Below are 18,125 nucleotides of genomic sequence, written 5' to 3'. Positions count from 1 at the left end.
AAACTTTCTATAGAAATAAAATTTTGACAAAATTTTCTATATTAATAAATTATTGACAGAATAATCTATAGAAATAAAATTTTAACCAAATTCTTATAGAGAAATACAATTTTGACAAAATTTTCTATAGAAATAAAATTTTGACAAAATTTTATACAAAAAAAAAATTGACAAAATTTTTTATAGAAATAAAATTTTGACAACATTGTCCATAGAAATAAAATTTTGACAAAATTGTCCATAGAAATAAAATGTTGACAAAATTATCTATGGGAATAAAATTTTGACAAAGAAATAAAATTTTGAAAAATATTCTATAGAAATGCAATCTGCACAACATTTTCCTTAGAAATAAAATTTTGACAAAATTTTCTATAGAACTAAAATTTTGACAAAATTTTCTATAGAAATAAAAGTTTGAAAAATATTCTGCAGAAATAAAATTTTTGCAAAATATTCTATAGAAATACAATCTTGACAAATTATTCTATAGAAATAAAATTTTGACAAAATAATCAATAGAAATGAAATATTGGCATAATTTTCTATAAAAATAGAATTTTGACAAAACTTTCTATATAAATAAAATTTTGACAAAATTTTCTATATTAATAAAATGTTGACTAAATAATATATAGAAATAAAATTTTAACAAAATTTTTATAGGGAAATAAAATTTTGACAAAATTGCCCATAGAAATAAAATTTTGACAAAATTTTATAAAATTTTTTTTTTTCACAAAATTTTTTATAGAAATAAAATTTTGACAAAATTGTCCATAGAAATAAAATTTTGACAAAATTGCCCATAGAAATAAAATTTTGACAAAATAATCTATAGGAATAAAATTTTGACAAAGAAATAAAATTTTGAAAAATATTCTATTGAAATACAATCTTGACAACATTTTCGTTAGAAATAAAATTTTAACAAAATTTTCAATAGGATTAACATTTTGACAAAATTTTTTGCAGCAATAAAACTTTGACAAACATTTTCTATAGAAATACAATTTTGAAAAATATTCTATAGAATGCAATCTTGACAAATTTTTCTATAGAAATAAAAATTTGAAAAATATTCTATAGAAATGCAATTTTGAAAAATATTCTATAGAAATAGAATTTTGACAAAATTTCTATAGAAATAATATAGACATATATAAAAGTTTTTATATGTCTATATTAATAAAATGTTGACAAAAAAATCTATAGAAATAAAATTTTAACAAAATTTTTACAGAGAAATAAAATTTTGACAAAATTTTCTATAGAAATTAAATTTTCAATAGAAATAAAATTTTGACAAAATTTTATACAAAAAAAAAATGACAAAATTTTTCATAGAAATAAAATTTTGACAAAATTGTCCTGAGAAATAAAATTTTTACAAAATTGTCCAGAGAAATAAAATTTTGACAAAATTATCTATGGGAATAAAATTTTGACGAAGAAATAAAATTTTGAAAAATATTCTATAGAAAAACAATCTTGACAACAGTTTCTTTAGAAATAAAATTTTGAAAAAAATTTTCTGTAGAATTAAAATTTTGACAAGATTTTCTATAGAAATAAAAGTTTGAAAAATATTCTATAGAAATAAAATTTTGAAAAATATTCTATAGAAATAAAATTTTGAAAAATATTCTATAGAAATACAATATTGACAAATTATTCTATAGAAATAAAGTTTTGACAAAATTATCTATAGAAATAAGATATTGACATAATTTTCTATAAAAGTAGAATTTTGACAAAACTTTCTATAGAAATAAAATTTTTACAAAATTTTTTATATAAATAAAATGTTGACAAAATAATCTATAGAAATAAAATATTGACATAATTTTCTATAGATATAAAATTTTGACAACATTTCCTATAGAAATAAAATTTTGACAACATTTTCTATAGAAGTACAATTTTGACACCCACTTACTTTATCTGACGTATGGACTAACCGTGAGATCATACAGACTAACTTACAATTTACAATTGAATGGCTTTTGTAAAAAGAAAATGAAAATGGAAAAATTTGTATTATAAATTTTAATTTTGTGAAGCCTAGATTTACAGCTATATACCTCAATAAAATCAGCATTTATTAAAAAAAATTATATTTTTTGTTGGGAACCAACACATACATTTTTTAGCGATAGTCGACATCTTTGGAAAAGTCAACATCCAGATGAAGTGTTCGTTTATGTGTAAAGATGAAGCTTCGTAAATTAAAAAAAAAAGTAAATATTGTGTCCATAATAAATATTGAATATTTTAAGCGGAAAAATGTTTTGTTTTTATACTCGCAAATGCATCTAGATTTTTTCACCCATTGGTTTAATAATCATTTCATGTATTTGAACGTGCGGAGGAGTTTGTAGACAATAGACAATGGCATCGGCAACATCTTCACTCTCCAAAACAGCCAAATCGGCAGGTAATTCAATATTTCCAGCAATTTCAGTACGAACACAACCCGGACTAACACTCTGCAAAGTCATTGAAGTTCATCAAAAATTGAGTTATAAATCCAAAATAAATCCATGTACTTACTGTAATTTTAATTTTTGTATCTTGAGATTGAAATTCTTGTCTCAACACTTCAGTCATGGCTGTTACGGCATGCTTTGAGGGCCCATAGATATTAAAACTATAGCCCGGTATAATGGGTACGCCATGACCAGACACGCTATTCACAATAATGATATGACCATCGAAACTACGTTCTTTCATATTTCGAAAAGCCTCTCGGGTACACCAGACAACACCCAAGACATTGGTATCCATCACCTCCTTAACTTTTTGTGTATTATCCATAGCTAAGAGGGTAATTATGGGAGATAAGCCAGCATTGTTGATTAAAACATCAACAGCACCAAATGTCTGGATAATCCAAGCGAACGCTTCTTTCACATTCTCCTCACAGCCAACATCACATTTGTAGCAATGGAAATTCTTTTGGTATTCTTTAGCTATCAATGGCCGGGTTTGCTTTTCCATTTTTTCCACACGTCTGGCCAAACCTACCACAATCATACCCTGCTCGACCAATGCCTTACATGTGGCTGCCCCAATGCCAGCACTGGCTCCCGTAACAACAGCGATTTTATTGTACCAACGTTTCATGCCAGACATTTTGCTTTTGCTTTGTTCTTGAAGTCTAAGTTGGTGATGATGATGATGATGGTGTTCTATGCTTTAGCCGCCCTCTTCAATGACTGAATGAATGAAGCTTAGCAAGCTAGCATATTTGAATATAGATTTTATTCGATTTGTTTTCAATTTGTTTTGAATATAAAAATTCCAGTTTTGTGTGTTAATTTTTGGATAGCTGGTTTTATTTAAAATTCTCATCATGATGCGGAATAATATTCTATTCTTAGTGATTAGTGTGTGGAATAATAGACGAGATTAAGGATTATGAAACTTAGAGTATGTACACATAGAAAAATATCGTTAAATTGATAATAAATTTTACTTTTATACCCACCACCATAGAATCATGATGGGGGTATAATAATTTTGGCATTCCGTTTGTAACACATTTTCGGCTATACAAATTATATATATTCTTGATCAGGGAGAAATTCTAAGACGTTATAAGCATATCCGTCTGTCTGTTGAAATCATGATACAGTCTTCAATAATGAAGCTATGAAGCTGAAATTGTGCTTACAGTCATCTTTTTTGGCTGCAGGCAGGTCTAGTTCGAAGATGGGTTATATTGGTCCAGATTTTGATATAGCCCCCATACAAACCGAAACCCCGATTTGCGACTTTGAGCGACTAGGCATCCCAATTTTTAACCGATTTACTTGATCATCAAACTCTAGAGGCATTTTGGGTGCCGAATATGGTGTGATTCTGTCCATATTTTGATGTAGCTCTCATATAGCCCGATTTCCCGACTTGCTTCTAGACTCGTATCGATGTATCAGGCTCACATAGACTATTCAGTCCATTGTGATACCACATTGGTGAACTTCTGACTAATCACTGAGTGATGCCCGATTCCATGTTAAGCTCAATGACAAGCGACCTCCTTTTTATAGCCGAGTCCGAACGGCGTTCCACATTCCAGTGGAACCACTTAGAGAAGCTTTGAAACCCTCAGAAATGTCACCAGCATTACTGAGGTGGGATAATCCACCGCTGAAAAACTTTTTGGTGTTCGTTCGAAGCAGGAATCGAACCCACGACCTTGTATATGCAAGGCGGGCATGCTAACCATTGCACCACGATGGCACGTTAATTTTTGTCCCATTTTCCTGTATTTTGTGTCCACACATAAATACGCCCAATATTATGCGTATGGATCCATATTTGGATATACCCCCCATATACACAGAAAAAAAATTTCACGAAATTTTTTCCACTTAAAATCTTAATTGAGTTTTAAAAAATATTCAATTAAAAATTTAAATGAATCAACCTTTTTTTTAATTGAAATAAAAATCAATCACACTAATAGTATCAATTAATTTTTTAATTGGATCAATTCATTTTTTAATTGACAGTCAATTATTTTTATACCCTCCACCATAGGATGGGGGGTATATTAACTTTGTCATTCCGTTTGTAACACATCGAAATATTGCTCTAAGACCCCATAAAGTATATATATTCTGGGTCGTGGTGAAATTCTGAGTCGATCTGAGCATGTCCGTCCGTCCGTCTGTTGAAATCAAGCTAACTTCCGAACGAAACAAGCTATCGACTTGAAACTTGGCACAAGTAGTTGTTATTGATGTAGATCGGATGGTATTGCAAATGGGCCATATCGGTCCACTTTTACATATAGCCCCCATATAAACGGACCCCCAAATTTGGCTTGCAGAGCCTATAAGAGAAGCATATTTCATCCGATCTGGCTAAAATTTGGTACATGGTGTTGGTATATGGTCTCTAATACCCATGCAAAAATTGGTCCACATCGGTCCATAATTATATATAGCCCCCATATAAACCGATCCCCCGATTTGGCTTGGGGAGCCTCTAAGAGAAGCAAATTTCATCCGATCCGGCTTAAATTTGGCACGTGGTGTTAGTATATGGTCTCTAACATCCATGCTGAAATTGGTCCATATCGGTCCATAATTACATATAGCCCCCATATAAACAGATCCCCCGATTTGGCTTGCGGAGCCTCTAAGAGAACCAAATTTCATCCGATCCGGCCGAAATTTGGTACATGGTGTTAGTATATGGTCTCTAACAACCATGCAAAAATTGGTCCACATCGGTCCATAATTATATATAGCCCCCATATAAACCAATCCCCCGCTTTGGCTTGCGGAGCCTCTAAGAGAAGCAAATTTCATCCGATCCGGCTGAAATGTGGTACATGGTGTTGGTATATGTTCTCTAATGACCATGAAGAAATTGGTCCACATCGGCCCATAATTATATATAGCCCCCATATAAACCGATCCCCAGATTTGACCTCCGGAGCCTCTTAGAGGAGCAACAGTCATCCGATCCGATTGAAATTTGGTACGTGCTGTTAGTATATTGTCTCTAACAACCATGCCAAAATTGGTCCATATCGGTCCATAATTATATATAGCCCCCATATAAGCCGATCCCCAGATTTGACCTCCGGAGCCTCTTAGAGGAGCAAAATTCATCCGATCCGGTTGAAATTTGGTACGTGGTGTTAGTATATGGTCTCTAACAACCATGCAAGAATTGGATCATATCGGTCCATAATTATTGCGATTATTATTATACCCACCACCATAAAATGGTGACGGGGGTATAATAAGTTTGTCATTCCGTTTGTAACACATCGAAATATCGATTTCCGACTATATAAAGTATATATATTCTTGATCAGGGAGAAATTCTAAGACGATATAAGCATGTCCGTCTGTCCGTCTGTCTGTCTGTCTGTCTGTCTGTCTGTCTGTCTGTTGTAATCACGCTACAGCCTTCAATAATGGCGCTATCGTCCCCAAATTTGGCACAGATTAGTTTTTTGTTTGCAGGCAGGTCAAGTTCGAAGATGGGCTATATCGGTCCAAGTTTTGATATAGTCCCCATATAAACCGACCTCCCGATTTGGGGTCTTGGGCCTATAAAAACCGTAGTTTTTATCAGATTTGCGTGAAATTGGAAATCCAGAGGTATTTTTGGACCATAAAGAGGTGTGTCCAAAATGGTCCGTATCGGTCCATGTTTTGGTATAGCCCCCATATAGACCGATCTCCCGATTTTGCTTCTTAGGCGTCTAGAAACAGTATTTTCTATCCGATTTGTCCGAAATTGAAAATCTAGAGGTATTTTAGGACCATAAGAAGGTGTGTCGAAAATGGTCCGTATCGGTCCATGTTTTGATATAGCCCCCATATAGACCGATCTCCCGATTTTGCTTCTTGGGCGTCTAGAAACTATATTTACCATCCCATTTACCTCAAATTGGAAATCTAGAGGTATTTTGGGACCATAAAGAGGTGTGTCGAAAATGGTCCGTATCGGTCCATGTTTTGGTATAGCCCCAATATAGACCGATCTCCCGATTTTGCTTCTTAGGCGTCTAGAAACAGTATTTTCTAGCCGATTTGTCTGAAATTGAAAATCTAGAGGTATTTTAGGACCATAAGGAGGTGTGTCGAAGATGGTCAGTATCGGTCCATGTTTTGGTATAGCCCCCATATAGACCGATCTCCCGATTTTGCTTCTTAGGCGTCTAGAAACAGTATTTTCTAGCCGATTTGTCTGAAATTGAAAATATAGAGGTATTTGAGGACCATAAAAAGGTGTGCAGAAAATGGTGCCCATCGGTCCATGTTTTGGTATAGCCCCCATATAGACCGATATCCCGATTTTGCTTCTAGGGCTTCTAGAAACTATATTTACCATGCGATTTGCCTGAAATTGGAAATCTAGAGGTATTTGAGGACCATAAAAAGGTGTGCCGAAAATGGTGCCCATTGGTCAATTTTTTGGTATAGCCCCCATATAGACCGATCTCCCGATTTTGCTTCTTGTGCTTCTAGAAACTATATTTACAATCCGCTTTGCCTGAATTTCTTGAGCTTCTATAAACTGTATTTATTACCCGATTTGCCTGAAATTCGAAATCTAGAGGTATTTTTAGACCACAAATAAGTGTGCCGAAATTTAGGTATATCGGTCCATTTTTTGGTATAACCCTCATATAAACTGATCTCTCGATTTATACTTCTTGGGCGTCTAGAGACTACGTTTTCTAGCCGATTTGTTTGAAATTTTGGAGGTATTTTAAGATAACAAATACGTGAGTAGCAAATGGTACCCACTACGACGAAGAGTTTTCAAAGAAAACTATCATATTTGATTCATGGTGGTGGGTATTTAAAATTCGGCCCGGCCGAATTTACTGCTGTATATACTTGTTTTTATAGAAAACATTGTCAAAATGTTATTTCTATAGAAAATTTTTTCAAAATGTTATTTCTATAGAAAATTTTGTCAAAATTTTATTTCTATAGAAAATTTTTTCCAAATTTTATTTCTATAGAAAATTTTGTCAAAATGTTATTTCTATAGAAAATTTTTTCCAAATTTTATTTCTATAGAAAATTTTTTTCCAAATTTTACTTCTATAGAAAATGTTGTCAAAATTTTATTTCTATAGAAACTTTAAACTTAATTATATACGTATTTAATAGGCCTTTTTATTTCAATATATACCACGTATGGACTATGTGGTATATATTACGCAATCCATTTTGGAGGGTACATAAGATTCGGCCTAGCCGAACTTACGGCCGTATATACTTGTTTTAATTGAAATAAAAATCAATCACACTAATAGTATCAATTAATTATACCCTTCACCACTACTGTGGTACAGGGTATAATAAGTTTGTGCATTTGTATGTAACGCCAAGAAATAGTGGTCATAGACCCATCTTTTAGTATACCGATCGGTAGAATTAACTTCTTAGTCGATTTAGCGATGTCCGTCTGTCTGTCTGTCCATCCGTCTGTCTGTATATGGAATTTTGTGCACAAAGTACAGCTCGCAATTTAAGTCCGATCGTCCTCAAATTTGGCATAGGGCCGTTTCTTGGGACAGAGACAATCGCTATTGGTTTTGGAAAAAATCGGTTCAGATTTAGATATAGCTGCCATATATATTTATCCCCGATTTGGTCATAGTTAGCGTGTTTATCAACCGAGTTTCTTGAAATACCGTACATCTAAATATTTTATGAATCTCGAAAATCTTGCAAAATATCAGCGAAATCGGTTCAGATTTAGATATAGCTCCTATATATATCTTTCGTTCGATTTAGACTCATATGACCACAGAGGCCATAGTTTATTACCGATCTTCGTGAAATTTTGCACAGAGGGTAGAATTGACATTCTACCAATGCTTGGTAAATTTGATTGAAATCGGTTCAAATTTAGATATAGCTCGCATATATATCTTTCGTCCGATTTTAACTTATATGGCCACAAAAGCCAGAGTTTTCCCCTGATTTGCTTCAAATTTTGCACAACGAGTACGTTTAGTAGTATCGTTAATTGTGCCAAATTTAGTTGAAATCGGTTCAGATTTAGATATAGCTCCCATATATATCTTTCGTCCGATTTGAACTTATATGGCCTCAAAATCCAGGGTTTTGCCGTGATTGGCTTCAAATTTCGCGCAAGGAGTGCGTTTAGTAGTATCGGTAATTGTGCCAAATTTGGTTGAAATCGGTTCAGATTTAGATATGGCTCCCATATATATCTTCCGTCCTATTTTCACTCATATGACCAGGGGGGCCAAAATTATACTCCCGTTTACGTGAAATTTCGCATAGACAGCAGAATTATTATTCTAACTATACATGTCAAATTTAGTCAAAATCGGTTCAGATTATATATAGCTCCCATATATACGTACACCAGAGTTGGGGAAATATGGTAGACTGTTACACATTATCGACCCATTTTCAATGGAAGTTTCCTCTAATTAACTGGATAGCGTTAGCCGATTTAAATTTTAATTCTAGAGATTTTGTAGAAGTAACAAAATTGTCTCCTTTATATAGCTTCCAGCAAATGTGAAGTAGTTGAGATGTAACACAAATTTTGGCCTACATAGGGGTGAAGGGTATAATATAGTCGGCCCCGCCCGACTTTAGACTTTACTAACTTGTTTTTTAATTGGATCAATTAATTTTTTTATTGACAGTCAATTATTTTTTTATTGATATTATTATTTCTGTCATTGAAGACATTCCAATTAAAAAATTAATTGGATCAATGAATTTCGTGATTGAATTAGAAAAAAATTGTGTATATTCCGATCTCCTGATTTGACTTCTTGGGCTTGTCGACATAAGTTCCGTTTGTACCACATCGAAATCAGGGAGAATTTGTAAAAGGATATAAGTATGCCCGTCTGGCCGTCTGTCTGTTGTAATCACGCTACAGCCTTCTACAATGGCGTTATCGTCCTGAAATTTAGCAAAGATTCGACTTTGTATTGCAAGTTCGAAGATGAGCTATATCGGTCCATATAAACCGATCCCCCGATCTTGAGCATCTGTACATCGCAATTTTCATGCCACAAAGAGATGTGCCGAATATGGTGTTTATGGGTCCAGGTTTTGGTATAGCCCCCGTATACACCGATCTCCCGATTTGACTTCGTGACCGTCTAGAGACCCAAATTTTTATACGATTTCGCTGAAATTCAAAGTGTTAAGGTATTTTAAGTCCACAAAGAGTTTTGGCGAATATGATGTGTATCGGTTTAGGTTTAGGTATAACCCCCTTATGGACCGATATCCAGATTTGACTTCTTGGGATTCTATACACTGTATTTTTTTCCGATTTACTTGAAATGTGGTGCCGAATATGGTGTGTATCGGTTCGTGTTTTTATATTGACCCCATATAAGCCGACCACAATCTATATTTTGTTGTGGCACCCATATAGACCGATCTCGCGTTGCGAATTCTTGGACAAGGTATCTTAAAACTTCCTTAACACCGTCTTCTAAATTGTAAGTTAGTCCGTACGGACCGCAACCCAGTCGAATTACTTGGGTTGCGGTAACACTTGCCATAGTCCATACGTGGTATATATTAAACTAAAAAGGCCGATTAAATACGTATATAATTAAGTTTAAAGTTTCAATAGAAATAAAATTTTGACAAAATAAAATTTTGACAACATTTTCTATAGAAGTAAAATTTGGAAAAAATTTTCTATAGAAATAAAATTTTGACAAAATTTTCTATAGAAAAAAAATTTGACAAAATTTTCTATAGAAATAAAATTTGGAAAAAAATTTCTATAGAAATAAAATTTTGACAATTTTTTTTTTACACCATGTACCAAATTTCAGCCGGATCAGATGAAATATGCTTCTCTTAGCGGCTCCGCAAGCCATATCGGGGGATCGGTTTATATGGGGGCTATATATAATTATGGACCGATGTGGACCAATTTTTGCATGGTTGGTAGAGACCATATACTTACACCATGTACCAAATTTCAGCCGGATCGGATTAAATTTGCTTCTCTTAGAGCAATCTCAAGCCAAATATGGGGGTCCGTTTATATGGGAGCTATACATAAAAGTGGACCGCTATGGACCAATTTTTGCATGGTTGTTAGAGACCATATACTTACACTATGTACCAAATTTCAGCCGGATCGGATGGAATTTGCTTCTCTTAGAGCAATCGCAAGCCAAATTTGGGGGTCCGTTTATATGGGGACCGATATGGCCCATTGGCAATACCATCTTACCTACATCAATAACAACTACTTACGCCAAGTTTCAAGTCGATAGCTTGTTTCGTTCGGAAGATAGCGTGATTTCAACAGATGGACTGACGGACGGACATGCTCAGATCAACTCAGAATTTCACCACGACCTTGAATATATATATATACTTTATGGGGTCTTAGATCAATATTTCGATGTGTTACAAACGGAATGACAAAGTTTATATTCCCCCATCCTATGGCGGAGGGTATAAAAATATTGAAATAAGGTGAAGTTAGTGAAAAAAATAGTTTTTTTTTAATTTTTTCATTCAAATGAACTACCAATGCATAACATCTAAAGGAATGCAAGGATACGAAAGGAACGTATTTCAATCCTATGACAGGTACATGTAAAATTAAGTTGAGATGATCCAAGTTTGTCCTACTATTTTCAATGACAGATTATGAATCCAAACTACTTTTTTGGAAGCTCTGACATCTGACATATCGCTATAGCCATCAAACTACAAGCAATATCCAAAGTCAAGCAATTCTATTTATATAAAATTAAAATGCATTTCAAATATTTACGTAATTTTTTTTTTTTAATTTATCGTAATTATTTTTTAATTTATCAATTTAAGCAATTTCTCCAATTGGTTTTATAATCAATTCATGAACTTGAACATTTGGTGGAGTTTGTATGCAATAAACGACAGCATCGGCTACATCTTCACAAGCCAACATAGGAAGGTTTGGAATGGGCAAAGGATTATCACCAAAAATTTCCGTTTTGACAGTACCAGGGCTAATACTCTGAAAAAAAAACAAGAAAATTAAAAAAAAAAAAAACAAATTTAATAAATAAAAATTTTTTTACAAAAAATTAATAACTTTGCTATTCTAACATTTATTTATTCTTTCGTAAAAGAATAAAAGAATTGTAACAAAAAACAAGTAAGGAAAGTCTAAAGTCGGGCGGGGCCGACTATATTATACCCTTCACCACTTTGTAAGCCCACATTTTCGGTAACATATCAAATCCGTCCAATGTGTTGGATGCTATATGAATCCATACACATATATTCTGTATATCTGAGCAGATCTGTACAGAGTTCTGCAATACTTATAGATTTTACATTTAAGTCGGCTAATGCGCTGAGGTGGAACACAATGTTAGTAAAAACCAGTAAGGAAAGTCTAAAGTCGGGCGGGGCCGACTATATTATACCCTGCACCACTTTGTAGATCTAAATTTTCGATGCCATATCACATCCGTCAAATGTGTTGGGGGCTATATATAAAGGTTTGTCCCAAATACATACATTTAAATATCACTCCATCTGGACCGAATTAGATAGACTTCTACAAAATCTATAGACTCAAAATTTAAGTCGGCTAATGCACTAGGGTGGAACACAATGTTAGTAAAAAAATATAGGAATTTAAATCTGAAGCTGTTTTAAGGAAACTTTGCAAAAGTTTATTTATGATTTATCGCTCGATATATATGTATTAGAAGTTTTGGAAAATTAGAGTCATTTTTACAACTTTTCGACTAAGCAGTGGCGATTTTACAAGGAAATTGTTGGTATTTTGACCATTTTTGTCGAAATCAGAAAAACATATATATGGGAGCTATATCTAAATCTGAACCGATTTCAACCAAATTTGGCACGCATAGCAACACTGCTAATTCTACTCTCTGTGCAAAATTTCAACTAAATCGGAGTTAAAAATTGGCCTCTGTGGTCATATGAGTGTAAATCGGGCGAAAGCTATATATGGGAGATATATCTAAATCTGATCCGATTTCAACCAAATTTGGCACGCATAGCTACAATGCTAATTCTACTCCCTGTGCAAAATTTCAACTAAATCGGAGCAAAAAATTGGCCTCTGTGGTCATATGAGTGTAAATCGGGCGAAAGCTATATATGGGAGATATATCCAAATCTGAACCGATTCCACCCAAATTTAGCACGCGTAGTTATAATGCTAATTCTACTCCCTGTGCAAAATTTCAACTAAATCGGAGTTAAAAATTTGCCTCTGTGGTAATATGAGTGTAAATCGGGCGGATGCTATATATGGGAGATATATCCAAATCTGAACCGATTTCAACCAAATTTGGCACGCATAGTAACAATGCTAATTCTACTGCCTGTGCAAAATGTCAACTAAATCGGAGTTAAAAATTGGCCTCTGTGGTCATATAAGTGTCAATCGGGCGAAAGCTATATATGGGAGCTATATCTAAATCTGAACCGATTTGGCTGATATTATGCAAGTTTTTCGAGACCCATAAAATATTTTAATGTACGGAATTTGAGGAAGATCGGTTGATATACACGCCAATTATGACCAGATCGGTGAAAAATATATATGGCAGCTATATCTAAATCTGAACCGATTTTTTCCAAAATCAATAGGGATCGTCTTTGAGCTGAAACAGGACCCTATACCAAATTTTAGGACAATCGGACTAAAACTGCGAGCTGTACTTTGAACACAAAAATACATCAACAGACAGACAGACAGACAGACAGACGGACAGACAGACGGACAGACAGACGGACAGACAGACAGGCGGACATCGCTAAATCGTCTCAGAATTTAATTCTAAGCCGATCCGTATACTAAAAGGTTGGTCTATGATTACTCCTTCTTGGCGTTACATACAAATGCACAAACTTATTATACCCTGTACCACAGTAGTGGTGAAGGGTATAAATATAGGAAACATTTAAATATGAACCAATTTTGTGGCAACTTCGCAAAGTGTATTTATGATTTATCGGTCGATAGATGTGTAATAGAGTAATAGGAAAATTTGAGTCATTTTGATAAGTTGGCAGTGGCGATTTGATAAGGAAAATGTAGGTATTTCGGCCAGTTTTGCCTAAATAGGAAAAACATATATATGGAATCTATATCGAAATCTGAACCGATTGCAATCAAATTTCACATGCATAGTTACTATGTTGAATCTACTCCCTGTGCAAAATTTCACGTAAATTGGATAACAACTTTGACCTCTGTGGTCATATGACGGAAAACCGGGCGAAAGATACATATATGGGAGCTATATCAAAATCTGAACCGATTTCCACCAAAATAAACACGCATATGCAGCACCTTAATTCTACTGCCTGTGCAAAGTTTCAACTTCAATTCTACTCCCTCTGCAAAATTTCACGTAAATCAGAGTAGCACTTTTCCCTCTGTGGGCATATTAGTCCAAATCGGGCGAATGATATATATGGGAGCTATATCTAAATCTGAACCGACTTCAACTAAATTTTGCACAATTAACGATACTATAAAACGTACTCCTTGTGCAAAATTTCAAGCAACTCAGCGCAAAACTCTGGCTTTTGAGGCCATATAAATCCAAATCGGACGAAAGATATATATGGGAGCTATATCTTAATCGGAACCGATTTTAACCAAATTAGGCACACTTAACGATACTATTAAACGTACTTGTTGTGCAAAAATTGAAGCAAATCAGGGCAAAACTCTGGCTTTTGGGGCCATATAAGTCCAAATCGGTCGAAAGATATATATGGGAGCTATATCTAAATCTGAACCGATTTCAACTAAATTTGGCACAATTAACGATACTATTAAACGTACTCCTTGTACAAAATTTTAATCAAATCAGGGCAAAACTCTGGCTTTTGAAGCCATATAAGTCAAAATCGGACGAAAGATATATAGGGGAGCTATATCTAAATCTGAACCGATTTCGACTAAATTGGGCACAATTAACGATACTGTTAAACGTACTCGTTGTGCAAAATTTGAAGCAAATCAGGGAAAAACTCTCGCTTTTGGGGCCATATAAGTGCAAATCGGACGAAAGATATATGGGAGCTATATCTAAATCTGAACCGATTTCAATCAAATTTACCAAGCATTGGTAGAATGTCAATTCTACTCTTTATGCAAAATTTCACGTAAATCGGTAGTAACCTTTGGCTTCTGTGGTCATATGAGTCTAAATCGAACGAAAGATATATATGGGAGCTATATATAAATCTGAACCGATTTAGCTGATATTTGGCAGTTTTTACGGGACTGACAAAACATTTAGATGTACAAAATTTGAAGAACGTCGGTTCATAAATACGTGAATTATGATCAAATCGGTGATAACTATATATGGCAGCTATATCTAAATCTAAACCGATTTTTTCCAAAATCAATAGCGATTATCTTCTAACCGAAGAAAGACGCTATGTCAAATTTGAAGGCGATCGGACTTAAACTGCGACCTGTACTTTGTGCACAAAATTACATATACAGACAGACGGACGGACAGACAGACAGACGGACATCGCTAAATCGACTCAGAATTTAATTCTAAGCCGATCGGTATACTAAAAGGTGGGTCTATGACAATTATTTCTTGGCGTTACGTACAAATGCACAAACTTATTATACCCTGTACCACACACTCAAAAAAAAGTGAACTGTCTATTTCACTAAAGCCATATTAACTTTATATTAGTTCATAGAATCATTATGTTTGGAAAAAGTTTATTTTAGTCAAATAATGTTTTGCGTATGTTAGTTAAATGAACTAAAAAACGGGAAAAGGTTATACACAAATAAAGCATAAAGACTTCCTAATTTCGTATTTCTTACAAAATAGTTCATTATTTCTTTAAATTTGTAAATTTTACCAAAAATGTGTCCATCGCGAACTTCGTATGTCACTAAAGACATTCTTGCAATTTTGAACTCCAAGATTTCTCTTAAAACTACAAAATTTTCTTTAACTACTGAAAAAATTTAGTTATGTCTAATAAATTTTCTTGAATTTGTCGAAAAATATTTACTTATTTTTGCCATATCGGAGTGATGCCAGCGCTTGTAATACCATTTAGTTAAAATTTTCTAAAAAAGTTCCAAATTTTCTAAAATTAATCGAAAGTTATCTTTCCTGGTGGGTTCACTGTTTTTTCAGTGCAGTAGTGGTGAAAGGTATAAATATATATTAATAATGTTGCTATTCTCACTTTTATTTATTCTTTCGCTACTTACGGTTATTTTAATTTTCGTCTCCTTATTGAAGAATTCTTGACGCAAAACTTCAGTCATTGCACTGACTGCATATTTTGAGGGTGCATAAGCATTAAAACTAAATCCAGGAACAGCGGGTACTATGTGACCAGCCACACTGTTCATCATGATCACGTGACCATCGAAATTGCGTTTCTTCATATTATGAAAGGCTTCCCGGGTACACCAGATCACACCCAAAATATTAGTGTTTATAGTAGATTTTATTATTTCCGAATTATCTGGGGCAATGAGATCAGTTGGTTGGAAAACTCCAGCATTATTGATGAGTACATCAACACCACCAAAATTTTCTTCAATCCATGCAAAAGCTTGCTTAACACTTTCCTCTTCGATTACATTGCATTTGTGACAATGGAAATTCTTTTGATATTCCTCGGATATTAAAGAACGTGTTTGGTCTTCCATTTTTTCAACACGTCTAGCCAGACCAATAACAATCATACCCTTTTCCACAAGAGCTTTACAAATGGCTGCTCCAATACCTGCACTGGCTCCTGTTACCACAGCAATTTTATTTTGCCAACGTTCCATGACGTACCAAGCGACTACCGTGCGTTGTGTGTTATTGGGATGAGTTCCCTTTTAAGACTAACTTGAAACTCAATGCCATTACAGGATTGACCAGTTTTTGATATGGAATGATGCTGTCTAGTATGCTATGAAGGATGGCTTTGATTCTTGTTGTCCGTTGGTCCCATATAGGGATGTCGCAATTGAAATCCTTTATGCCAACATATGAAGGAATATATGTTAAATAAGAGGAAAAATAGTAACTGTAGACGAAGATATCCAAGTTTAATGTGGCAGCCTGATCTATTTTCAGACTCGCTTAGACTACGCAGTCCATGATAAAGACACCCTAAGCGCATTAAAAGGATTTTTAATCGAGAAATGCTTTATTTCCAAGCTTTGCGCTGTGACCTAAACACCTCAACACTTTTCAAATATCATTGAACTTAACAAATATCGATATATTTTTGTTTTCTGTTAATAAAAATTAATAAGAATCTGAATTCGCAACTGGCATCTCTGTTTACTACCTTTATAATCGCCCCATGGTGCCACAAATATGCAGCTCGATTGGGAAAGGGATGTGCGTTTACTGCATATAATCATCTAGTGCTGTAAAAAACTGGAAAATTTTATAGCATAAACTGTATAATTCATGTACTACGTACACTGAAAGAAGAAATTTATTTTCTGAGGTCAAAATTTTAGACAAGAAAATTTTTCTCAAAAGCTCAGCTGAACCGATTTTTCAGAAAACGTGTGGTGATATCTAGTCCTTGCCCAGTTCTCAGATTTGCTTGAAATTTTTATAAAATGTTGAAGGTGCAATATAGAAAAATATCCCATACTTTATTTTTCGATATCTGGTCGGGAAGGGCGATCCCACTTTGACAGATTTCTTAAAAGTACAGTAAAACAAGTAAGTAAAGTAGAAAGTCGGACGGGCCGACTATATCATACCCTAAACCACCATTACAGAATTAGTAATCATAAGCATTGGTGGGGTAACATATAGGTCTGGGAGATAAACCGCAGTTGCATATTTAAGAAAATTAAGGGGTACATGTCTATGAGTGCTTCGGCTTATCCTACAAGGACAAAAAAAAGTTCCCTACTTTCCTATACATTCCCAAACAATTTTCCCTACTATATTTTTCGTTAAATTTAAAAAATTTTACAAAACAAAAATGGTTCTAAGTACTTTATTATCTTAAAACATGAATATACAACGTATATAACTTAGAATATAAATTTGTATTACCGCCACGGTTGCCACAGTTGGTAGAATTTTACCCAAATTAGTAATCTTTTTTGTTAAATCTCTATAAAAATAAAATTGTGGAAAAAGTTTCTATAAACAAATTTTTGTAAATAATTTTTCTATAGAAATAAAATTTTGACAATAAATTCTATAGAAATAAAATTTTGAGAAAAAAATTCCACAGAAATAAAATTTTGAGAAAATTTTTTATAGAAATAATATGTTGAAAAAAATTTCTATAGAAATACAATTTTGACAAAATGTTGTATAGAAATAAAATGTTGAATAAAGTTTACCACACATTGTTAAAGATCAAGCCTTGCCGGCTTCTAATTTCCTCCTCTAGAGTCACCAAAATCTAAAAATTATTACAAATTGTGTTGAGTGAAAATGTCCTACATTGTGGCCCTACGTCCTTACAAGACGCTAAATATTAGAAAAACCCTATATATAGGGAATTTCCCCTACTTCTAGCAACACTGGCTGTGTTGATATTGCGCCTACGGAGCTAGTATGCCACTAATATTGAGCCCATTATTAAAAAAGAGAAAATCGTTAA

The 18,125-nt window shown here is 33.7% G+C and overlaps 3 protein-coding genes across 4 annotated transcripts in view; 1 reads left to right on the top strand and 2 right to left on the bottom strand.

Annotated features, from left to right (window-relative positions):
* The window catches only part of m (zona pellucida domain-containing protein miniature), a 271,195-nt gene that overhangs the window by 140,619 nt on the left and 112,451 nt on the right, over nt 1–18,125 (top strand). The gene's annotated exons all lie outside the window — the stretch shown is intronic.
* LOC142229135 (farnesol dehydrogenase-like) lies at nt 2,035–3,204 on the bottom strand. The gene is made up of 2 exons (XM_075299673.1): nt 2,554–3,204; nt 2,035–2,489 (listed from the first exon to the last, which is right to left on the bottom strand). The coding sequence occupies exons 1-2, from the start codon at nt 3,133–3,135 to the stop codon at nt 2,316–2,318; spliced, it is 756 nt and encodes a 251-aa protein (XP_075155788.1). The 5' UTR covers nt 3,136–3,204; the 3' UTR covers nt 2,035–2,315.
* Nucleotides 11,297–16,462, bottom strand: LOC142230155 (farnesol dehydrogenase-like). Its single transcript, XM_075300784.1, has 2 exons — nt 15,754–16,462; nt 11,297–11,517 (listed from the first exon to the last, which is right to left on the bottom strand). The coding sequence occupies exons 1-2, from the start codon at nt 16,324–16,326 to the stop codon at nt 11,341–11,343; spliced, it is 750 nt and encodes a 249-aa protein (XP_075156899.1). The 5' UTR covers nt 16,327–16,462; the 3' UTR covers nt 11,297–11,340.

This window comes from Haematobia irritans, chromosome 3, assembly GCF_050003625.1.
Source record: "Haematobia irritans isolate KBUSLIRL chromosome 3, ASM5000362v1, whole genome shotgun sequence".
Classification (NCBI taxonomy): Eukaryota; Metazoa; Arthropoda; class Insecta; order Diptera; family Muscidae; genus Haematobia; species Haematobia irritans.
This window is presented reverse-complemented; position numbering and strand designations above follow the sequence as displayed.

What these genes read in the sequence shown, in the direction of transcription:
- LOC142229135 (XM_075299673.1), bottom strand. Translation starts at nt 3,135, where the DNA reads ATGTCTGGCATGAAACGTTGGTACAATAAAATCGCTGTTGTTACGGGA. An exon ending in ATACAAAAATTAAAATTACA is followed by an intron (nt 2,490 to 2,553) that starts GTAAGTACATGG and finishes ATGACTTTGCAG; the next exon opens with AGTGTTAGTCCGGGTTGTGT.
- LOC142230155 (XM_075300784.1), bottom strand. Translation starts at nt 16,326, where the DNA reads ATGGAACGTTGGCAAAATAAAATTGCTGTGGTAACAGGAGCCAGTGCA. An exon ending in AGACGAAAATTAAAATAACC is followed by an intron (nt 11,518 to 15,753) that starts GTAAGTAGCGAA and finishes TTTTTTTTTCAG; the next exon opens with AGTATTAGCCCTGGTACTGT.